We start from the raw sequence: 21,453 nt of genomic DNA, 5'->3' as shown, positions 1-21,453 counted from the left end.
TTGATAGTAGGTATTAAATGCAGAGTAGCCTAATGGGCTCAAGTTGCCTCCTTTCTGTTCTTTTCAAGTAACATGGTTTGGCTTAAAGCACTACATGGAAAACTAATAATGGTTAACTTGGATCCTTCTAATATACTAAACAATTGCGTCAATGCAGTGAATATATTTTAAACCATCTTTATTGCAGAAAACTTTTTACAACGCTTTGAGAATTTCATTTTTTGAAGAGAGAACTGGATTATAGTTTTCTTTTGAATGATAGGTATGCCTGTGAAGCTTAGAACGTGTGTGCATTGCAATACGACGTTTACAAGTGCTGTTAGCCTGTCCAACCACTTACGCGCTTATGCACGAAAGAAGAGTGCTGGACTTTTGACTGGGACAGGTATGTTTTGTTACAGATGTAAAAGCAAGTCTGTCTATGATACATTTTCCTCATCAGACTGGACAAAAGCATATGTTATTTCAAAATAATTTTGAAGCTTCTGCTGGTAAACAATTTATTTGCCATAAAACTTCAGCAACTTGTAAGAAAAGGTATGTTGCTGTTGTCCACTCTCATGTCTGATTTTCATTCTTACTCATTTATTTTGGATCCAACACTTAAGGTATGTAAGCAAAAGTAAGAGATGGTCGCTTAAATTCATTCTCCTACAATATCACAACTTCCAAACCAGCTAGTTGGCCGTCTAATGAAGTGTTTAAAAGTACCTCAAAAATGAGAGGGGAGAAAAACCTCCCACAAAAAAACCAACAAGTAATTTTTACAATCTAGTACATATAATTACTGAGAATACTGTAGTTAAAATAGGAAAAGCAAGTAATTTTACAGTTTGTGCTATTTCTAACAACATATTGTATGTAGTTGGTTTCATTTCTTGTTTGGCTCACAACCCAAAAACTACCTTGTCTGACATGGAGTGAGTGTAGTACAGCATTTGGCACTTCTATTAATGTGTTTTATTAAAACACACTTAATTTTGAAATTCCTCTAATATTCCATATTTTGACTCATTTCCAGAGGCCTGCAGTTTGCTTGGCTGTAGGCAATTTCTGAGTTTACTTGGATTATTGCTGAGATTAGTGGGACTTAATATGATCAACAGCAAATTGGGGAGCAGCGATGGAATATAGCGGGGAAAACTTGGAGATACAAAGTCTGGAGTATTCAGTAATTAAGAAGGGCAACCATCAGTTTTCTGTGTCAACAAGCACAGACTTTTACATAACGCTTTGGAAAAATGCGTAATCTTTTTTTTTTTTATCTGCAGATGTAATTCATTATGCTAATGCTGACAAAATGAGTTTCAGGCTTTCTCTGCAGAAGGCTAAAAGAAATATTTTTACAAACTGGGCCTGTGGCTGCCAGGTCTTATGTTATACTAAGTTAATGCTGTAACAAAGTAGATTTAGAAGGAAGTCAGCAGGTGTAGTAGTATCCAATGTGTAGGAGTGTATGCCTTTAGTTAGTGATTCTGAAAGTTTTCATATTTACTCGGTAGAAAGGTGATGATAGTGGACTTCATTTACCACTGCTGTGATTTGATGTTAGCCCTGTGGTAAGTTACTTTGCTTAAATACCTACTGGTGAAATATTTTTCAATAGCTATATATTTAAATTGCACGTTGAAATCTTAAAAATAATTCAGTGGAGGAGGCATTGTGGCAAACAGGACAGCACACAGAGATGGGATCCTGGACAAGCTCCTTGCACCTCAGCTTCCCTTTTGCTAAAGCTTAAGGTGCTTTCAGGGGTTTTTGTTCGTTTTCTGTGAGAAATGTATTTTGCTAGCAAAGTGGTAGCATACTCATCAGAACAGTTGCCACTTTCTTTAAAAGAACTGGAAGAAAACTCCTCTGTCTTGTATCGTTGGACCTAGAAGTTTGTTTAAAACTAGGTTAGAAACAAAATGAGGTGAGAAACAAAGCTTAAAAAAAATTCAGGAAAAAAAACTTTAAAATCTTTTGATCTCAGAAGCTGGAGCTGGGCCAAATAAATAGCCTGTACCGTGTGGATAAAGGCCTTTCACTGAAACCAATGACTTAAACATTATGCAACCAATATATATTTGTATTAACTTAGTCATTACCGCTAAAACTGTGGTAACTGCGAAGTTTGTAAACTTTGCTCATTGACTTTTCATTCACGCAAGCTCGATGCGAGGCTTGTAGACCAGAAAATATGCTTTTAAACAGTGGTTTTAGCTGATATACCACTTTATATTTTAAGTTTTGTGAAGAGAATGCAAGGTTTCGTTAGCACACGCTAGTTTTAAACTCTCCTATGAGGGTCGCTCTTGGGGAGATCTCAGTTTTTCTTATTAAAAAATGGTTGCAGTCGAGAGCGATTTTCTTCAGTTTGGCTTCAGCCTGGAACCTGTATGGAGACAATGACGATAGGTTTATACAGGTTCCTTCTTCTGTTTTCAGAAAGCCTTTCTTGTATCTTCTAAAGTAAACATAACTACTGAAAAGGAATCATGTTGGTTGAATTATTTGTCTCAGTTTCTTGCTGTAATTAAAGAATTATGTGTAAACATGAATGCTGTAATTCTTTTATTTGGCAATTGTTATGGGAGCTACCTAGGCATTACTGTTTAGTAAGAGAAATACAGTAATCTCTGCACATCACCAAAGTGAGACCTTTCCTAGCGCTACGTTAGCTTCCGTACTAGTCTTCAGCTCAGTTTTTCAGTTTGTCTGCGTATGTCTTTGGTACTGACTATTATCATACTGCTTTTCTAGCAGATGCCCTGCTTCTTCAGAGTCAGTAATTTGATCGCATTTAGTTAAATCTTACCCCCTTTTTTTTTTCCCCAAATGCAACTTGACAGTTTTAGAAGTATAATAGACATAGTTAAGCATAATGGTAAATTTTGAGAATGGACTCAAGAAAAATGTCCTAGAAGTGAAGCCTTCTAGGCTGTTGGCTGTTCAAAGTTAGTGTTTGTTAAACTGAATTTGTGCCTATAGTTGCGCAGTATGGATCCACTGTATAGCAAATGCCTGTCTGGGTTCATTTGGATAGTTACGTGTTTTGTATTAGTGCTTGCATGGTGGTCTTCAGATGTCTGACTGGAATATTAATTTTTTTTGTTGTTGTTGGTTATGCAGTCCAGTTTTGAACAATGTAATGATTTAATTGCTCATCTTGAGTAGATGCTGATTTCCTTTTATACCTGTTTTGATGAATAGCAGCGCACTAGTGTTTCTCAGAGCATGTGGCAAACTTGGTTCTTTCTTCTGGTTATCTTTAGAGCATTGGACAGACCTATGCAAAATCTTCAAAATGCATCTTGCTCTTCTTGGTACAGTTGTATATCCAACTTCCTTCCTTTTCTTCTCTCTAGGCCTCTCTTCCCCTCTCCCTGCGTGCCCGCCCCCCCCCCCCCCCAAAAAAGTCTCTTGATACTCTCTTGCACCCTGGCTTTTTGCATCTTCTCTTTGTTGATTCTTTTCACATACTCAGTCTCTTCTTACCATCTGTCATCTTCTGGGAATCACTGCTCTCTTCTTTGGTCTTTGCTGCTGTAGATGGAGACTGCTTTTTCAGAGAACAGCAAAATGCAGAGCAAGGAGTCCAGCCTTTGAGCCAACAGTATGACTGAGGTAGCAGGTCATGTGGCCTCTACGCTCCCAAATAACTTCTAATATTGCTTTGTCAAAATGGCAGCTTCAAGAAGTTTACTGTGCAAGCATATGCAGCTACAGCAGGAATCTTGAGATCCACTGGCTTTGTGTGTCTTTATTCTGTGCTGTTACAGCTATAACTGATCAACCGGCACGATGAGCTAATTTTTAGTATCCCATAAAATCCTTCAGGGAGCAAATTACTGGAGCGGTTTTTTTAATGCATTTTACTGTGCAGTAATGATGAGGATAGATAGCAAGTGATTGAATTTGAAAAATTAGTGAATAAATATACAAGAAAGATAATTCGTTATTTTTTACTTTTTAATTGGCAGTGGATTTTAAATGGTTAGTTGGATCAATTTATGCGTGCAATTATTCAACTTGTGTGTTAGCTTACATATGCTGTGACAAAAGTAATGAAGTCTGAATAAAAGACCCAGCTTCAGTCATCCTGAAATGAGAAGTGTTCCATGTTGGGGATCATCAAGGAGCGGACCATGCGAATTAGCATAGATGCACTTTAATTTTGAACCTCAGACCAAATGTCATGGCATGAAGGACCTTTAATTGTGACGTCTCTAATTCATGTTGTCTTAGGCATGCTCATTTTAGCCTCCTGTCTCCATCGGCTTGTAGTCTTTCTTGATAAGGGATCACAGAGGTAAAGAAGGTTTTTTATATGCAGCCTTTTTACTTAGCATATATTTTTCTAAACAGCATGCTCTGAAATTGCACTCGAGTGCCTCAAGGAGATCCCTACGAAGTTTGATTGTCTTTTGTTTTAAAGGGATTGTTTCTCTGTGGTGCTGTATTAGTGGTTTGATGAAGTGGTGTAACGGGTTGTTTACAAAAAGTTTTTGGACTAGCAACTAGGAAACACCAGGTGGCCAAACTTGAAGGAGGCTTCTTCCAAAAAGAATTGGGCATTTATGGAGAATGAAGGATGATAGTTTGGGAGCTGTGGTAGCCACAAAGTAGGCGTTAATGGTAGGTAGTTCCTGCCTCTGGCAATTTGCTGCAATTTCCATGCAGCTTACTAGGGCTAAATTATCCTTCATCTCTTCCCGAAAGTGCTAAAAACATGCTTTCTGAGGAGGTCATACTTTGTTACAGTAAAGGCATTGGAAGAACAGTAACTGAGTTTTGGTCAGAACATGGCTACGCTTTTTCTTATGGGTGAGGCAATGGTGTGACTGACTTGATGCTTGCAAGCACTTTTAAGCATCATATCAACAGAGTACTTCAGTGTGTGCATGTGACTTCATTTAACTTGTTACTCTCTGGATAGACAAAAATGAAATTAATGTGGCAGTTACTGGTACATGTCTCTTAACTGGGGTTGGAATTACAGTGTTGGAATTACGGTTTTCAATCAGCTTTACCCAGATGTTACTCTTTTCTCCACTTATTTTCCGCTTCATTGGAGCAACTTCAAATGTACTTGTACTGCTTTGTGCCCCCTAAAACGTGAAGGAGTATGTTCACTAGGTCAAAAGACAAAAAGAACAAAAAATGGCCCTTGCAGAACAGAGGTTTAGCAGTCTTAGTATTTTCTGTCTTTTGTGACAGCTTCTTGCTTGGGCAAATCTACTTCCAATCTTAGTTGAGTTACTCTGAGAATGCATTGAGTGATCTGAATTTTTTTTCTTGATGTCTTTTACTGTGGTATTTTCTGTTCTTTGTTTTGTAATTTATCTAGAGCCTTCGTCATAAATGGCTCAGAGAAGATGCCCATTCTTTGGTTTTCCTTGTTTTCTCATTGTTCTTGGAAAAGGTACCTTTCAAGGAAGTAGAAACTACCTCTCCTGGTACATTATGGCAGTTTCCGGTTGTGTTGCTGTCTATTTGATTGCACAGTAGTTCAGAGGGTTTGTGGTTTGGTTTTTTTGTTTCTTTTTTCTTTTTTTTTTAAGATTACACACACACACAACCATTAGGTTTCAGGAACTCTTGCAGAAGACCAATTCAGGTCTAGTAAGAAAGTGAAAGCTCTGAAATGCTTGGGATATATGTGAGTAGAATCAAATTTCTTGATGGGAATGAATGTCCTAGGTTTGCCAACATGAAGGAAATAAGAGGGTTCTTGTTTCAAATGCATGTAGGCTTCTCTAGAAGGAGGCTGCTGTTTGCTGCCTTTTTTTTTTTTTTTTTAACTTATGTCAACTGACATCAGCTAACTGACATCAGATGCAACTCATGGATGTGTTTGCATTTGGATAATACTAACTTCTGTTTCCCTCCTTCCCATGACGTTCTGCAAAATCGGGAATGCCAACGCTTTTGCTGTAATAACTGCTTCAGATAAGTCACCCCTCATGCAAATAATTCTCTTCAGAGAACGGATGTCTGGGTTTCAGTATTTTATCTGCTTACATTTCTGGTGATGTTGTTACTGATGTTGCGGTATGTAAAATGTTTATACTACTTGGTAGTTCCTGCAGCCGGAAAGATAGCCTTTTTCTTCCTAATTGTATGAAGAGTATACGCTTTTGATGAGAGCATAAAGCACTAAGAACCCCTTACCTATTCACTTTTCCAGAAGTTATCTTGGCCATTTCTGTCTGTCTCTCCCCCGCCACCTTGGGTTACTGCCTTTATATCCACACTGCTTTCATTGTTGCTATCAGAAAAAATGCTGTTGAGCCTCACCTTCCTAATGATGGCTTGACCCAGGGTCTGAAGGAAGTCTCTTTAGGTTGGTATCTGCTTTCTGCTTGTTTGATTAGTTCTCTGGTACCTTCAAATCTCAAAAATCATTCTAATTTTTTGAGATACTTTAGGAATCTTTAAATCTGGGGATGGATCTGGGAAATGCCTGGTGTATCTACAAGTCAAAAGTTTGGCTATGGGGTAGAAGCTCAAGAGGTGCTCATTTGGAGGACATAAGAAAAATGAAGGGTGCAATGAAGACTGTGTTTTCTTTAAATTAGCATGTTTTGCCTACCAGATGATGTCTTGTGCTTCAGAATACTAAGAGGTTTATTCTTCTGTTTTATGTTACAGGGGTCAAAACTTAGACAAGTGTAACAATTTTTTTTAATTTTACTGTTAAGATGCTTCAGTAGCATAGCATTATGCCTTTTTGGTATCGGGAATACTACTTGTTACTGTCTTTGAGGTTTCTGTGGAGTTTTAGTGTTGGTGTCTTGTGTTTTGGAATAGAGTGTAGCTAGGTATACTTCTCGGTTCAAGCAGTCCCAAACTTCTTGTTTTTTCTTGAGCTTTATCAGCCGTTTTCATCATAACAATATTAACTCAGTTTAATCCCCTTGTCCCCCAACTTTGGCTGCTTCTTAGAATCTCTAGGTTTTCTTACAGATCCCTGTTACATCTGTTTATGGGAGGTACAGACCTCAATGCTAACTGAACCCATTTGCTACGCGTTTCCTGTTCACACACATTATTTTCATACATAGTTTCAAATGTTTAGACTGAATTTAAAAAGTGGCTTTGCCATCCCTGTTGATTGTTCTAATACCAGCTCCCTCTGCCAAGGATTAATACATATTTTTTGTAAGATGCATTAGAATTCAGACAGGAGCGAGGGGGAAGCTTCATTTGAAATTCTTAGAGTAAAAGGACAAACTTCTGGATTATGTTGAAAACAAATGGCAGGTGTTTTATTCAAACTAGAAATTCTTGATTGTATTAGCTGAAAGCTACAACTTTGTGAAGTTGTAACTTGGTTGAACACGAGTGGACTTACGATGGTACTTGAACGTACAAAACAACTTCCAAGATTTCGACAGCGTTTCATGCATGAAAGGGAATTTCCAATGGTGCCTTGCTTGTGTATGATTCTGCAATAGGTTAGTAGGTGCTTGCTGATACTAAAACAACAGTTCAGTGCTGAATGTCAATTATCTAGTCTTCTAAAGAGCAAGCACCGTGCTAAACTAAAAAAAAAAAAGGCTTGATGTGTTTTGCCAGTAAGTTTCTTAGAGGACACTGTAATTGTTTTGGATTTACATTTTAACTAAATGTAGAATAACAAGGAGGTACATGTCTTTTCACTACTGCTATAGGGGATGCTTACTGAATATCTCTGTTTGGTTAACACTTGTTGAAGTATCACTTTCACATATGGAAATTTCTCTCTTCTTAGCTTTAGACTGTAAGCAAAAGAAGTCAAGGTCAAGATCTGGAAGCAAGAAAAAAATGCTGCCATTACCTCATAGTGCTGATGAAGTTTACATACTCAGATGCAGGTACATAGGGTTATTTTAATTGAAAGAACATATTCTTAAGAGCTTGCTAATTTTAGTTGTAAGAAGATTTAAGATTGTATCCTGTAAATCTGTCTGTGATTAAATCGAATAATAAGGGGGTGGGGGAGCAGTTGCCTATTTTCATTAATTTGAACAAGAGGACTTGAATCAGTCATGCTCAGGTATTAGGTTGCCAACTGTTTCTCCAGCTAAAACCAGCTGGAGTTAAACCAGCTAAAACCAGCTAAACCAGCTAAAACCAGTTTCTCCAGCTTATTGGTCATGTGTGCATAATATTCTGTCCTTCAAGAGAAACCTTACGTAAGAACAACAGATTGTTATTGCTAGTGTTAAAAGTGTAAGAGCTTAAGGTGTTTTGTGCTCACAGTTACTATAAATGAACTCAATTACTAAGATTTTCAGCTAAACATGTAGAAACAAACTTCAAGAAGATTAAGCCTTTCCACTTAATGTCTTTATCTAGCTCTACTAAAAAAACTATAAAATATATCTTGATGGAATAATTTTAATATTTGCATAGGTTTTGTGGTCTGGTCTTTCGAGGACCTTTGTCTGTTCAAGAAGACTGGATAAAGCACTTGCAGCGACACATTGTCAACGCAAATCTTCCACGGACTGGAGCTGGCATGGTTGAAGTCACATCACTACTTAAAAAGCCTGCTTCAATTACTGAAACTTCATTTTCTTTACTGATGGCAGAAGCAGCATCATAGAACAAGGAAACAGTTTAAATTTTAATTGGATGTAAATTTGAAATACTTTGTCATTTTTTAAAATAAATTGCTACACTAAATTATGTTTATAAATGCTACAGACAAAAATAGAGGAAGTGGATTACAGTAACATCAAAATAAATTGAATACTTAACAGTTACAGTAAGTAGTCTTTATATTTTATATAGGGTGGAAGATGTGTTTTTAAGGTTTATTACGTTTTTGTCAGTTACTGTGTTCACTATCAATACAAGACCATTACATGTATGGCAGCCATTTTTAAATTGTTGCACATGGGTACTTAAAAGACAGATTTTAATAAAACAAAGAAACCATGTTCTCTTCAGTGTTACCCAAATCAAGGCTCTGTTTATTCCAAAAAGAATTACATAGTAAAATAAGATATTATTATATTTTGTTTGTATGTATGTAGTGTTTTGTATAATACCAAGAACTGCTAATACAATTTACTCAACTTAGGGCATTAAATATCATGTACTTCATAGTTCAAGAGACTGTTTCATTCAAATAGGGCAATTAGTACTATTCTATCTAGGTGTGTAAGTGTTTTTTTTAAATCACATGAGGCTTTTTGTACTAAAAAGTGGAGGGAAACTTGTTTAAACAAATTTCTAAGAGAAATATGTACATAATACTGGAAATCTGTGGTAAGGAAATATTCTTTACTTCAGTTGCATTTCTCACTGACAATAAAGTGGTGCATCCATGCTACCTCCTACTTGTCAACAAAGATGGTATTTACCCTTATGTTTTTGTATCATAGTAGATTCAATCCAACTTTCTTTATTACAAAGCGTCTTTTTGTTAACAAGTTTGTTTCTTTATGATGATTTACTTAAAGTCTGACTTGCTTACAGAAGTTTGCCTCTCTACTATTTTATTTAACACTGTAGAAATGTACTAATAAGCATTGCTCACTACACGGTTAGAGTAGACTTTTCATTTATAATTCTGTTTAAAAGATTGATCATTTTAGAAAATTCGAACACAGATTGAAATGTTTCTACATATGAAGAGAATGTTTACAACTTAAATTTTAGAGCTTGTTTTGGATGTGATTATATGTATGAAAACTGTAACACTATGCTCATGCTAAGGACCTACTTACAGAATTACTGAAATAAATGTGCTGTGAGGATGGAAATATGGTGCAGGTGTCTTGGTCATGCTGAATTGTGTTTGTTCATTTAAACTGTCTTCAGAACATGATTTTTGTTTAAATCGAATCAGATTACAAATCAATTTTGTATGCAAGTAACATTTCATTTTACTCATATAGGGTAACAGATACTGTAGTTAAGCCAAGGATATGCATTGATATTTTCTTTATATGTAAATAAAGTTAAAAGCAGTTAAAACAAGAGGAGTATTTTGGTAGAGTATATACATACCTCACTGCCAGTGAAATTGCTTTCCTATGGTATATCTCCTTACCAGAAAAATCTCTAAATAAAAAGGTTTAAAGAAAATCTAAATGTCTATAATGTGAAGCATTTATTTGCATTGTGTGAATTAAGTTTGTGAAATTGATTTGTCTTGCTTGGGATTAGAATCTTCTCATGATCTTAAGTAAAAGTACATTTACTTGCAATAAACTGACTTGTTCACAGACGCATTACATTTGATTGGTGGAAAATATGAATAAATGTCTGTCTTCCTGTACGTGCGCAGTTCAGAGCTCACACACGAGGCTTGTTAAGGTTCTGATAAAATAGATGGGCTAAAAGTGCACAGCCGTGCAGGACAGGCTCCTGAGACAAGGCCGTCCTAGCCCCGTCAAGGCTATCGTTAAATTAGTGCTATCGGGTGTTTTACTGTACCAGTTGCTACAGATAACTTTAGCTTTATTGTCAAAATCTATTCCCTTTTGGCTTTTTTTTAAACTGGAAAATCTACATCAGTACATTTAAAGGCTGGAGGAAAAAAATACTTTAGAGATTTTAGGAAAGATAACTGGGATGTTGAAGTGTATTGCAGACAAATTATGTGTATGCAGACTAACAAATTTCTAAACTTGTGGATGATTGTGGGATTTTTTTTTTTAATATGCTGTGAAAATGGGAGATTTACAGCAATGTGTTGAAATAGAATAGAGGGAAGTGATCAAATCACCGTGAATGTTTATAATGCTTTAATAGAGTGCTTGTTTACCCTTCTCACCAAAAACAGGTGCTTGTGAGAGCACCCTATTTTGTGGCTATTTAACAGATGAAAAAATCAATTAAGTGCAAATGATATTTATCTAGTATTGTTAAGAATGCTTGTAAGGTGAAGCCATACCGTGCGGAATTCAGCAGTAGCAAAAAAACTCTATTAGGTTCATAATAATAAAAAAACCCTAGTTAATTGTATTTAATTAAACCCCAATAGTGAGCTGCTTTGTGTAACACTAAAATGCAAGGTTGTGCCTGAAGAGCGGGGAGCTCTAGGCCTGCTTAGTTTCCAAAATGAGATGCTTTTCGTTTGGGAGCAGCAGTTTTCAGTGGCAGGCTTTCCGAGTGGGTGCGCTGGAGCCGTGTGCCCTGCTTGCGTCGGATCCTTGACAATATAGTTTGAAATGTATACAGAAGTTCTAGAACTCTTCTGATTATTCAGTTAATTGCATATATGGTTGATTTTTTTTTTTTAAATAATAATAATAGAGAACCCTTAAGCTTTCTTTAGCCTCTAGTCCTCAGGTGGAGCCTATTTGTTTCCTTGGTTTGTGTTGTTTGGAAATACAGATCTTCTGTAGATATCAATTCCCCTTTCTGGAGTTACAGAGATTCTAAATAATCTGATATAATGGAGTTAATTAAATCAGTCACTTTATGAATCTCATGTTTTGAGATGTGTGGCTCGAGAGGCTCTATGGCAGTCTGCGCGAAAGAGCTGGACTTCCAGAACGGCACGTATAAACACGAGTGTTAGTCTGTTCGTGTTGGCTGGATTGCTTCGGGCTAAAGGCTGCAGTGGCCTAGGGATTTTTTTGTTTGCTTGGTTTGGGTTCCTTATCACAATCTTATGTGTTTCTGGAGTTACCTTAGTTTCTGGGAAAGCTCTCTTAAGTGGTAGCCTCTGGAAGGTTACAAAGGAATCTTCAGAATGCTTAGAGGAGCCTGGGAAATTGCAGAATTGTTTTGTGTAAGATGATTGCCTGTATCTCCCAGCCCCAGCGATATTTCCAAATCATCTTAAAAATTTAAAGCTTGTTTGCATTGCTTGAAAAGAGGTTTCTGCTGGAAAGGCGATTTTGAAGTGCCTGTGGTAGTCGCTGCCAGGTGGTAGTGTGTTCAGGCTGTACGCATGGAAAATGGGAGATGGAGGCAAGGAGATAACAAATGTTGGCTCGCAAAGACCCCGTGGCATTTACTCCTGTTTGCCGTATACCACTTCGGATGGATTGTGTGAATTGCGTTAGGTGGACCGCTCCCACAAGCCGAGGCGGGCCGGCTCTGCCGGCAGATCCAACTTCGGCTTCCTCGGGGCTTGCCTCAGCCAGCCGGCGGTGCGGGGAAGCGAGCTGCTGGCTCTTCTCCGTGGGAGCAGCAGCACGGAGCAGGCGGAGGCCGCCGGTGCGGAGGGAGAGCCGGCACCTCGCGTGCCGAAGACGGGCACTGGGACGGTCGGCGTTCGTGTCCTGGCCAGACTGGCCGTGTTGGAGCTATGTGCCTCTTCAAAGTCCTGCCTTTTCAGCCACGCTCAGGGAAATCACCAAGGTCTTTGAGGTAAGTGGATCGCAGGAGGAACGCGAGCCATGAACCGGGGCTCGGAGAAGCGCGTCCACCCAAAGTTCCGAAAGGCCGGCGTCACGGGACTGAGACGGGGAGATCGGTTCCTGCAAAGCTCTTTTGACTCCAGTGCTTTTTCTGGGCCGGCTGTGGCTCTGGATTATCCTGCATGTCAATAGTGCTTTAAAGAGGGGCTGTTCATTAAATCTTCCACCTGATTCCAAAAACCTACAGAAGATAAATGTTGGCTGAACAAATGTGGAAAAATTAACAGCAAATAATAAGTACTTGCTTTTAACTACATGGTAAGGGCTGTGAAAGCAGCCTGTTGAGGTGAGCGCTATGGTTAACAGACTTTCCCACTTTTTATCACAGTAGTTAACGGCCTGGATGCTTAAACACCAGTTTTCTATTCAAAAAAATTGGTTTATATAGTTTTGACTTGGTTTTTTTTTTAAAAAAAAAAAACTTTCTAGGGTGGTACTTACTTAAAAAAGCTGACTGCATTATGATTTCGGGTGTTTCAATCCACCGTGCTTTGTAGGTGCTGTTGCCTGATACATGGGTAGCAATTTTGATGTAATGGAAACATTTTGGCCCTAGAGCCAGGTCTGTAATCTCTCACAATAAAATGTTCCTTTTTAACACCACAGGCTTTTTGGTGTTCTTCCCGTTGTTTCGGAGGCGAGCTGCACGGCGTGCGTCGCTTAAACCGGGGGCTCCCGCGCTACCCTGAATAGTTGCATGGCGAGGCGAAGAGGGCGGGTTTGCTGGCTGCAGCCGCCTGAAAATTCCGAGGTGAGGCAGGGAGAGGGCACTTACATTCCAGTAACGGAGACCGGGAATGAGGGTTGGTGGTGGAGGGAACATCACCAGAGCCAGGGGCCCGAAGCCGAATAACAACGGCTCTCGTCTGCGCGTACCCTCCCACCCCTCGCTCTGCACGATCTCGTTTTGCCGATGCCGCCTTTCCCAGTCGGAAGCGGTTTTTCCCTCCGGCGCTGGCTGCGCCGTGGCTCCCACGTGTACCTGGACCCAGGGTGCTCTGAAAAACCCAACCTACCGCGTGCTCTGCAGCTCCCCCCGGTCTGCTGCTGCAGCGAGAAAGGGCTCATGGCCATACCACGACCGTTCGCACCCACTCTGCCAGAACAGAAATGCAGAGGCTGATCAAATTTAGCGTGAGGTTGGTCAAATTTAGCATAACGGAGTGTTGCGGGTTTTGTTTGTTTTAAACAAGGGCTGCAGTTGGGCGTTCCCTCCACGCTGTCCTGATAGAGCTGATAGCCTGGCGCTGCTCGTTTTCATTTCTAGTTGCACTGTAGGCTGATAAACTTGTATTTAAAAAAGCGAAACAGGAAATCCCTCCAACTTTAGTGCCCTATTCCCCTATTACAATTTGAATATAAGTCGGCTAACAGCCTTTTTGTAAAACCTCTTCGTAATACTCAAGTGCATCAAGTAGAAAACTTGGCTAGAAATAAAAATTGGAATGAACGCATCCCTGTAGGGATGCGCTTCTCCAGGTGGAGGCAAAGTTTGTTATAAAAGCCCTGAAAGCCCTTTCTTGGGCAGGCTCTGCGCACTTTTTTTACAATTAAAACCCAAGCAAACAGCATCCTTAGTAACTGTGAGCCCAGAGACCTCAAAATTACAGCTTTTACTGCCTAGTGGGGGAACAAAGGGTGCCCTGGAGCCCTCTCACGGCTTCCGAAGTGTTTGTACTGCACACGTTGCATAAATCGCAACACTGTTGGGCTTTCCATCCTCTTTTTTTCACTTAAAAGTACACTTTTAACTCATAAGAGCTGAGGTTTACATACCAAGTGATGATGATAATCCCTCTGCTTTTGTGTCGGAGACCTGCAACATGAAATGTGCGTACATGAGGTTTATGGTGAATGTTCCTAAGTATAATCTGTCACTTTTAAAACAATCTGTTTATTGGAAACTTCACATTTAAACATTTGATTATGTATCTTTAAGCCAGCAGCAGCTGTGAATCGTGTTTGTAGCTCTCTGTGAAACTCATCCAAATCCATCCTCACTGCTGTAGCAACAAATGCTGAAGCTCTGAATCCCATTGCGCTCTTTGAAACGGCTTCAGAAAAGAAATGACTGATAAAGCGGAACGCAAGCTAACACCATTAACCTGTGTTTTAACCAAATACGGAATCGTGTGTCACCCAGGTACAAGCCTTGCTGACAAGAAATAATTCTTTCATCTGTCTCTTCCCTGGAAAAAAACAATGGCGTGAAAGTAGGAGAAAGAAAATAGCCTGCTTTGGCTAAAGAAGCGGGGCGGGGGGGAAATCTTTTAAAAACAAACAAAAACCCATAGGTTGAAACAGAAACTGCAAACAGGGGGAGACAGTATAAGCCTGAGGTTGACACTTGTTTTGTAGTCTCTGAAATCCAGCTGATGGCTGCGTTCGCCGTGCCTCCAAATCTTCAGGGGTGCGTCTGGGTTCCTGGCGGAGAGGAGGTTAGGGCAAATATTGTCCTTAGCTGCGCAGCCAAGGAATAAGGTTTAACCCCAAACCGTTACAGAAATAGGCAGTGACAGGGAAAAGAGGTTTTAAATCCAATTTCTTGTGTTGGAAGTCAACTGTGCCCATTCCCTTTGCCGTCTGGAGTATGTTTACTGATGCTTTTCCAGCGCTGCGTAGAAATCCGTAGACACTTGGTCCTGTCGTGAAGGAGCGTGAGCTGCTCTTCCCACGTATGGCCTCAGTCACAAATTTGGTACTGAAATCTGAATTTTCCAGGTTCTGTTCACATAGGGATTGCCATTCGCTGCCTGCAGAAAATTTCTCTTCACTATTTGACACCCATCATTTTAAAACATTCCCTTCTCACTGAAATAACCTCTGCTCCCAAACCCAGTGTTCTCTGACAGCAGCTGACCACAAGTGCTAATAAACGACTGAAGACCCTGACCCAGAATGTGAGTGTTCTTCCAGGATTCCGAACTCATTTCTTCGCCCTCAGGCCCAGGTTCCCATCTGGGGACGGTACTTAGCCGCGTCTCACTGGGCTGCTAACCTGACCGTTTTCATTATCTTCATCCCTAGCTTGGTTTGTTTTCCCTTTCCTCAGTTTTTGCTTATATCTGCATGTGCTTTTTCTTCTCCATTTTTCATCCCCTTGTTCTTTAGGACTTGATTTTACCACTGGCTACCACTGATAAAGCTTTTTTGGGAAAGTCCTATAAGCTAGATCGCTATGAACGCAGGTAGAGTATTGCTTAGTATTCTTCAGAGCATAGCTAATGGCATGATTGCCGATTTATTTTATATGGAGACGGTAGCTGTCTGTACCGAAGTGGTGGGGAGAGAAGGAGATGTTTAGATTGCAGAGTGACTTTGGAAGAGAAATTACACAGAACAAAAATCCCAAGTTACACAGTTGGTACCAACCTGGGATGCTGGAGTTGACTCTGCTGTTGGGAGCTAACTCTTGCCTCATGCGTTCTTACGTAGCGTGAGCCCTTCTGGGAAAGCGAATGTCTTGTACCGTCTTTCTGGTTTGTCTGCATAAAGGTGGGTTGCTGGCTTTTCTTTTTTTACCTTTTTTTTTTTTTTTTTTTTTTTTTAACTCTGACAACCCTTCTGAAACCAGAGAAGTATTTGCAGGTCCAAAGGAGAGCAGCGAAGCTGGTGGAGGGTCTGGAGCACAGGGCTGATGAGGAGCGGCTGAGGGAACTGGGGTTGTTTAGCCTGGAGAAGAGGAGGCTGAGGGGAGACCTTATTGCTCCCTACAACTACCTGCAAGGAGGGTGTAGTGAGGTGGGGGTTGGTCTCTTCTCCCCGGTAACAAGCGATAGGATGAGAGGAAATGGCCTCAAGCTGCATCAGGGGAGGTTTAGATTGGATATTAAGAAAAAATTTCTTCACCAAAAGGGTTGTCAAGCACTGGAACAGGCTGCCCAGAGAGGTGGTGGAGTCCCCATCCCTGGAGGTGTTTAAAAGCCGTGTAGATGTGGTGCGTAGAAATCGCACGGTTTGGTGGTGGGCTTGGCAGTGCTAGGTTAATGGTTGGACTCCATGATCTTAAAGGTCTTTTCCAACCTAAACGATTCGATGATTCTGTTTAGAAAATGGAGCACTTGCTTGAATGATTTTTGTGAACAAGCAGCTGGTTAGGTTCTTTGAGCAAAAGGAAACAGGGATATCAATTAAAAGCTGGTAAAAACATATTGGAGATAAGAATCTCAGCCCATTTACTAGTAAATGATGAATGAGAGAGCTAGCACAAAATTCTTAGGAAATTAAGCCGTGACTTCAGATTTATAAGTGGAAATGCGCCAAGAGTATCTGAGCATCCCCCTGCTGCCAGCAGCAAACAAAATCAGCAACCTGCAGGTTTCTGTAATTTCCTGCGATATGCAGCAGCTGGCAGGGAATTTCATAAAGGGTGGGGAGAAGAGAGGGAAGCCCTGCTTTCCAGTCGCTCCTGCTGTAACGCGCGTTGTGTGCTGGGCTGTGGAAGTTGTGTGATGGTCCAGAGTACGTTTTCATCACATTACCTTAGAATTTGAAAGCAGCAGGTATGTTACACAAGAGTATCTATAGTTTAGATGTGTATAATACTACCGTAGCATTCAGATTTACAGTGAACAGATCTTTTTTTTTTTTTTTCTTTTTTGAAGTAGTAGGTGCTTATCTTGCTCTTGACCTCCAGATTTCAGACATCTTCGCTACCTTAACAGGCTGAAAATGGCAATCCTGGCTCTCTAGTGCTAGGCACTTCGCTAGTGTCCTGGGCTCGGAGAGATCACCGAATGGCCGGTGAGAGCTCCCAGTCCTCAAGCAGTGAAGTCTGATGTTGAATTTAGGTGCTTTATTTCAGCTTTCTGTCTCTGAGGAATTTGACTGAAGCTGGAAAATCTGTTCTGCTGTTATTACTGTGCACAGAGAGAAAGTTCTGACCAGTTTAGGATCAAACGAAAAATTGAGCAGTTACTGAAAATCGAGAAATTGAAAATTGAAAAAAATTACAGAGCTTCAACTGCCTCCTATTCCAGCTGCCAGCAAACGGCAGCACGTGCTGCCCGCAGCCAGCGCTAGTATTTGCTGCTGTTGCATGGAGCTCATTTATCATCCGAGAAAATCTGAGCACTTCCCCTGCTTTTTTTGAGCTTTCCCTGCCTGTATTTTCTGTCTCAGTCCCTTTCCCCTGCCCCTAGGAGAGTGTTAGTGGTGTCGTTTTTAACTAGAAAGGTTCTCGTTAAAAATCTGTGTTAATTCTAGCGGGCTTGCAAAGGTGAGATTTCTTACCCCTCGTTACCCTGCAGATCTGAACTACTTCCCACCCAAAGGTGGTCCCTGCCCACACGGGTTAACAAGGCCCATCTCCAGTTCTGTACCTAGGAATGAAATCAAATGAAGTAATAAGTGTAGCTTTTCACCGCATTGGTATTTTTCCTTGGTTAAGAGGTAAAATGGTTTTGATCTTACTCAACAGGAAGGCTGTGGAAACAGCAAGGCAGTAGGAAATCATCGTGCCGTTGAAGCGTGGGCAGCGCTGGAATTGGAAAATGGAGAATGGCAAAGCCATGGCCAAGGGCATGGTGGTGCTGTGGACCGGTGAAATGCATCTCCTTTAAGATATTCTATTTAAGGGGTTAATAGGTGAAGAATAAGAGATGCAAAATGTAGGATTTTTGAAAAACAAGTGCGGCTGACATCTGACATGGACGAACATATTGATACTTCAAGATCAGGTATTAAATAAGAAAATAGCAAAAGCGATTAAACTATTTCGGGGAGCCTTAACAAGTGTACCTGCTGTTTCTAAGCCTGCATGTAAGCCTGAATATTTTGTTGTCTCTCTTCCACACAAAAAATGCCTTACGCAATAGAACGGGAAATGGAAGATAAAAAGGAGTTATCTCACTGCAGTGTTTTCATTAGGATTGTGCAAAATAAGTCATTTTTTACTTAATAAGCCGTTTTGACTTAATTTTTGACTCCATAAAATAGGAAGGGGAGCGAGCAGTGAAACCCACGTGTGCTGCAGCAAGGCTGGTAATTAGAATGTAGCCAGGCAAAATCACAAGGGTGTATGTAATAAAAGAAAGCTTTAATGTGATTTAAATACCGTGACGGAGTGGCTTTCGGTGACAGCCTGGTCACCCCGTACAGTGCGACATCCTCCTCTGTAGAGACATATTCCTGCAAGAGGCTCCTGCCCCGGCCATCTGGCTCCGGCCGCAGGAGCGCAGCGCGGTGCGGGACACGTAACCCGGTGGGACACGCCAAATTTACTTTAACGTAGGCACAGCTTCTTCTCCTGACAAAAGCTTGAATATGGCCCTAATTCTACCTCGTGTGGGAGTATGGCATTTAAAAGAGATTAAAACCGAAGGCAGAGCGTATTTTGGGCACACGCCTATAAATCTCCTTCACGTGCTTTTATCGCTCGCGAGCGCAGTGGGTAAGGTACGCGCTGGGCAGCGTGGGCTGCGGAGGAGCATTACGCTCTTGCTCAACAAAGTCGGTAAAGGCGTAACACGCATCCGCAGTTCCAGAAGCCCGGCGGTGGCAAGGACGCACGAGCTGGGCTTTCTTTCTCCATAGCTTCCATTTGGCAGAGTACTCCTGCTTTTAAGTCCTCTAAAAAGGCACTGGTTTTCCTGTTGCCTGTATTTTAATTCTATTTTTTTTGGTAGTTGTCTGGTTTCTTCTCATCAGTGTGTGACTAATGGGGGGGTGATTTATTTGCTTCCACTTTTAAATTTCCTGTGCCATCTACTAAATGTTCCCCGAGTCTGGTGTGGGTGCATGTTGCTGTCCTTTAAAGCAAAACAGATTTATTGACTTCACGCTGGTCCTCAAGCAGAGACCATCGCTGACGGCAGGCAGGGCAGCTCCTTCTCCTGGTCCCAGCCCAACCCGCCCTGCGCTCTTCCCAGGAAGCAACTTCTTTGAGAATGGATCTCACTCCCCTCTCTCTGCTTTCCTTGTCAACCCTTGTCTTGGCTCTGATGGGAATTGTGCCCTTACATCTCCCTGCCTGGGATGGTCCCGTGTTTAAAAAATTGGCTTTTTTCCTTTGCGTGCCATAAATGCATAGGCATAAGATTGCCACTATTTGTAAGGCGCTATTTGGGCCACACAGTTTTGCTAGTCAAAATTATTCTGTGAAGTAAACAAGTAACTGGATACTTTATAGACATAACAATTCTATAAACAGTTTCTGTAAGAAGTTAAATATTTTTAATATAAATTAAAATATTTAAATTAAGGTTTGGGTTTTTTTTTCAGAAGGTAGGTGGATTGCAAATTGTTCGCTGTTGTGGTTTAGCCCCAGCCAGCAGCTCAGCACCACGCAGCCGCTCGCTCACTCCCCTGCCCCGATGGGATGGGGGAGAGAATCGGAGGAGTGAGAGTGAGAAACACTCCTGGGGTGAGATAAGAACAGTTTAATAATTGAAATAAAGTAAAATAGTAATGATAATAATAACAATATAATAATGATAATAATGATAATAATATCCAAAGCAAGTGATGCCCAATGCAATTGCTCACCACCCGCCGACTGATGCCCAGCCAGTTCCCAGCAGCGATCGCTTCTCCCCGGCCAACCCCCCCCAGTTTCTATACTGCCCATGACGCCATATGGTATGGAATAGCCCTTTGGTCAGTTTGGATCCACTCTTCTGGCTGTGCCCCCTCCCAGTTTCTTGTGCGCCTGGCAGAGCATGGGAAGCTGAAAAGTCCTTGACTGGCATAAGCAGTACTGAGCAACAACTAAACCATCAGAGTGTTATCAACATTCTTCTCCTACTAAATCCAAAACACAGCACTATGCCTGCTACTAGGAAGAAAATTAACTCTATCCCAGCCGAAACCAGGACATTCGCCCCCATAAAGGACAAACTACAAGGATGAAAGGCACAATTTAAAGGCAAATGAGATACTGGAGTTGCAGAAATCTTAACACTGAACAGAGAGGAATGCCCAAATATGTCTGTAAAGCAGATGTTAGCTGATGCTGGAGCTCTCCAGAAAGATCTTCTCGGCTCTGCTGTGAACACTCAGTACTGAGAACAGTTATTCCAGCCAAATACATTTGACTTGTGTCTTCTGCTTGCTTGTCCTCAGCGCAAACAAGGCAAAAAGAAGAGGAGATGTTTCCTGCCCCGCTTGGGCTGACGCAGCAAAAGCTTTCTCCGTGTGAAATTCCTGAAGGCAACGAGTCTTGGTCACAGATAGTATTCTGATGATGAAGAAATTTGGGAATTGAATTGGTCAGACAGGATCAATGGCCAAAAGACCCAGTGATACCTACAGTAAGGGCTACCTATGGAGTCCCTTGTGCTAAGGCTATGGTGGCAGAGCAGAGACAAGGACCTGAAATTCTCCAGGACTGCTTGCAGAGCAGCAGGTACACCATCTTCTTTGTCCTCCTCTTTTTTGCCCCAAATTCCATTTGTGAAATGAACTGTTCTGGAACAAATGTGGAGCCTGGTGGAGTTTAATGGGTGGCCATGCTGCTGCTTCTGCTGCTCAGAACGTGAGCTTGTTTCACAGAATCATAGAATCGTTTAGGTTGGAAAAGACCTTTAAGATCATCCAGTCCAACCATTAACCTAACACTACCAAGTCCACCACTAAACTAATTAAGTTTATACAGTTATATACAGTTTATACAATTATATACAGTAATAATTAATTTCATTTTTCCTGGCTTGGTGGCTGGATTCTTTTTTAATGAAAGTAAAAATTAGGAATCATTAGGGTTGGAAAGGATCTCTAAGATCATCAGTCCAACCATCAACCCAACACCCCCATGCCCACTAAACCATGTCCCAAAGTGCCACGTCTACACGTTTTTTAAACACCTCCAGGGATGGGGACTCCACCACCTCTCTGGGCAGCCTGTTCCAATGCTTGACCACTCTTTCAGTAAAGAAATTTTTTCTTAATATCCAATCTAAACCTCCCCTGACACAACTTGAGGCCATTTCCTCTCATCCTATCCCTCATTTTAGGTTGTGCTTTTTCCTTTAACCTACATTTCACTGGTTTTATATGTTGATTTTCAAGCATGAGGGATACTCTGAAATGAGTGGCATCAAGAGAGGAATCAGATTAGCTCTTCAAGTTCTACTCTGTGTGATCTGGAGTGAATGAGAGGGCT

The 21,453-nt window shown here is 40.9% G+C and overlaps 1 protein-coding gene across 6 annotated transcripts in view; it reads left to right on the top strand.

The window, feature by feature from the left end:
* ZNF644 (zinc finger protein 644) overlaps positions 1-10,065 on the top strand; it is a 54,380-nt gene extending 44,315 nt beyond the window's left edge. For 4 of the 6 annotated variants that reach the window (XM_075711248.1, XM_075711250.1, XM_075711249.1 and 1 more), the window contains 2 exons: positions 7,739-7,841; positions 8,383-10,065. In XM_075711248.1, coding sequence (XP_075567363.1) covers positions 7,739-7,841; positions 8,383-8,575 — 296 coding nt within the window. In that variant the 3' untranslated portion in view covers positions 8,576-10,065. Of the gene's footprint in view, positions 1-262; positions 386-7,738; positions 7,842-8,382 lie in introns of all 6 variants that reach the window. The other 2 variants (XM_075711254.1, XM_075711256.1) reach the window with 1 other exon arrangement.
* The last annotated feature ends 11,388 nt before the right edge of the window (positions 10,066-21,453 follow it).

This window comes from Pelecanus crispus, chromosome 5, assembly GCF_030463565.1.
Source record: "Pelecanus crispus isolate bPelCri1 chromosome 5, bPelCri1.pri, whole genome shotgun sequence".
In the NCBI taxonomy this organism is placed as follows: Eukaryota; Metazoa; Chordata; class Aves; order Pelecaniformes; family Pelecanidae; genus Pelecanus; species Pelecanus crispus.
Note: the sequence above shows the minus strand (reverse complement) of the source record. Positions and strands in the feature narration are given on the sequence as shown.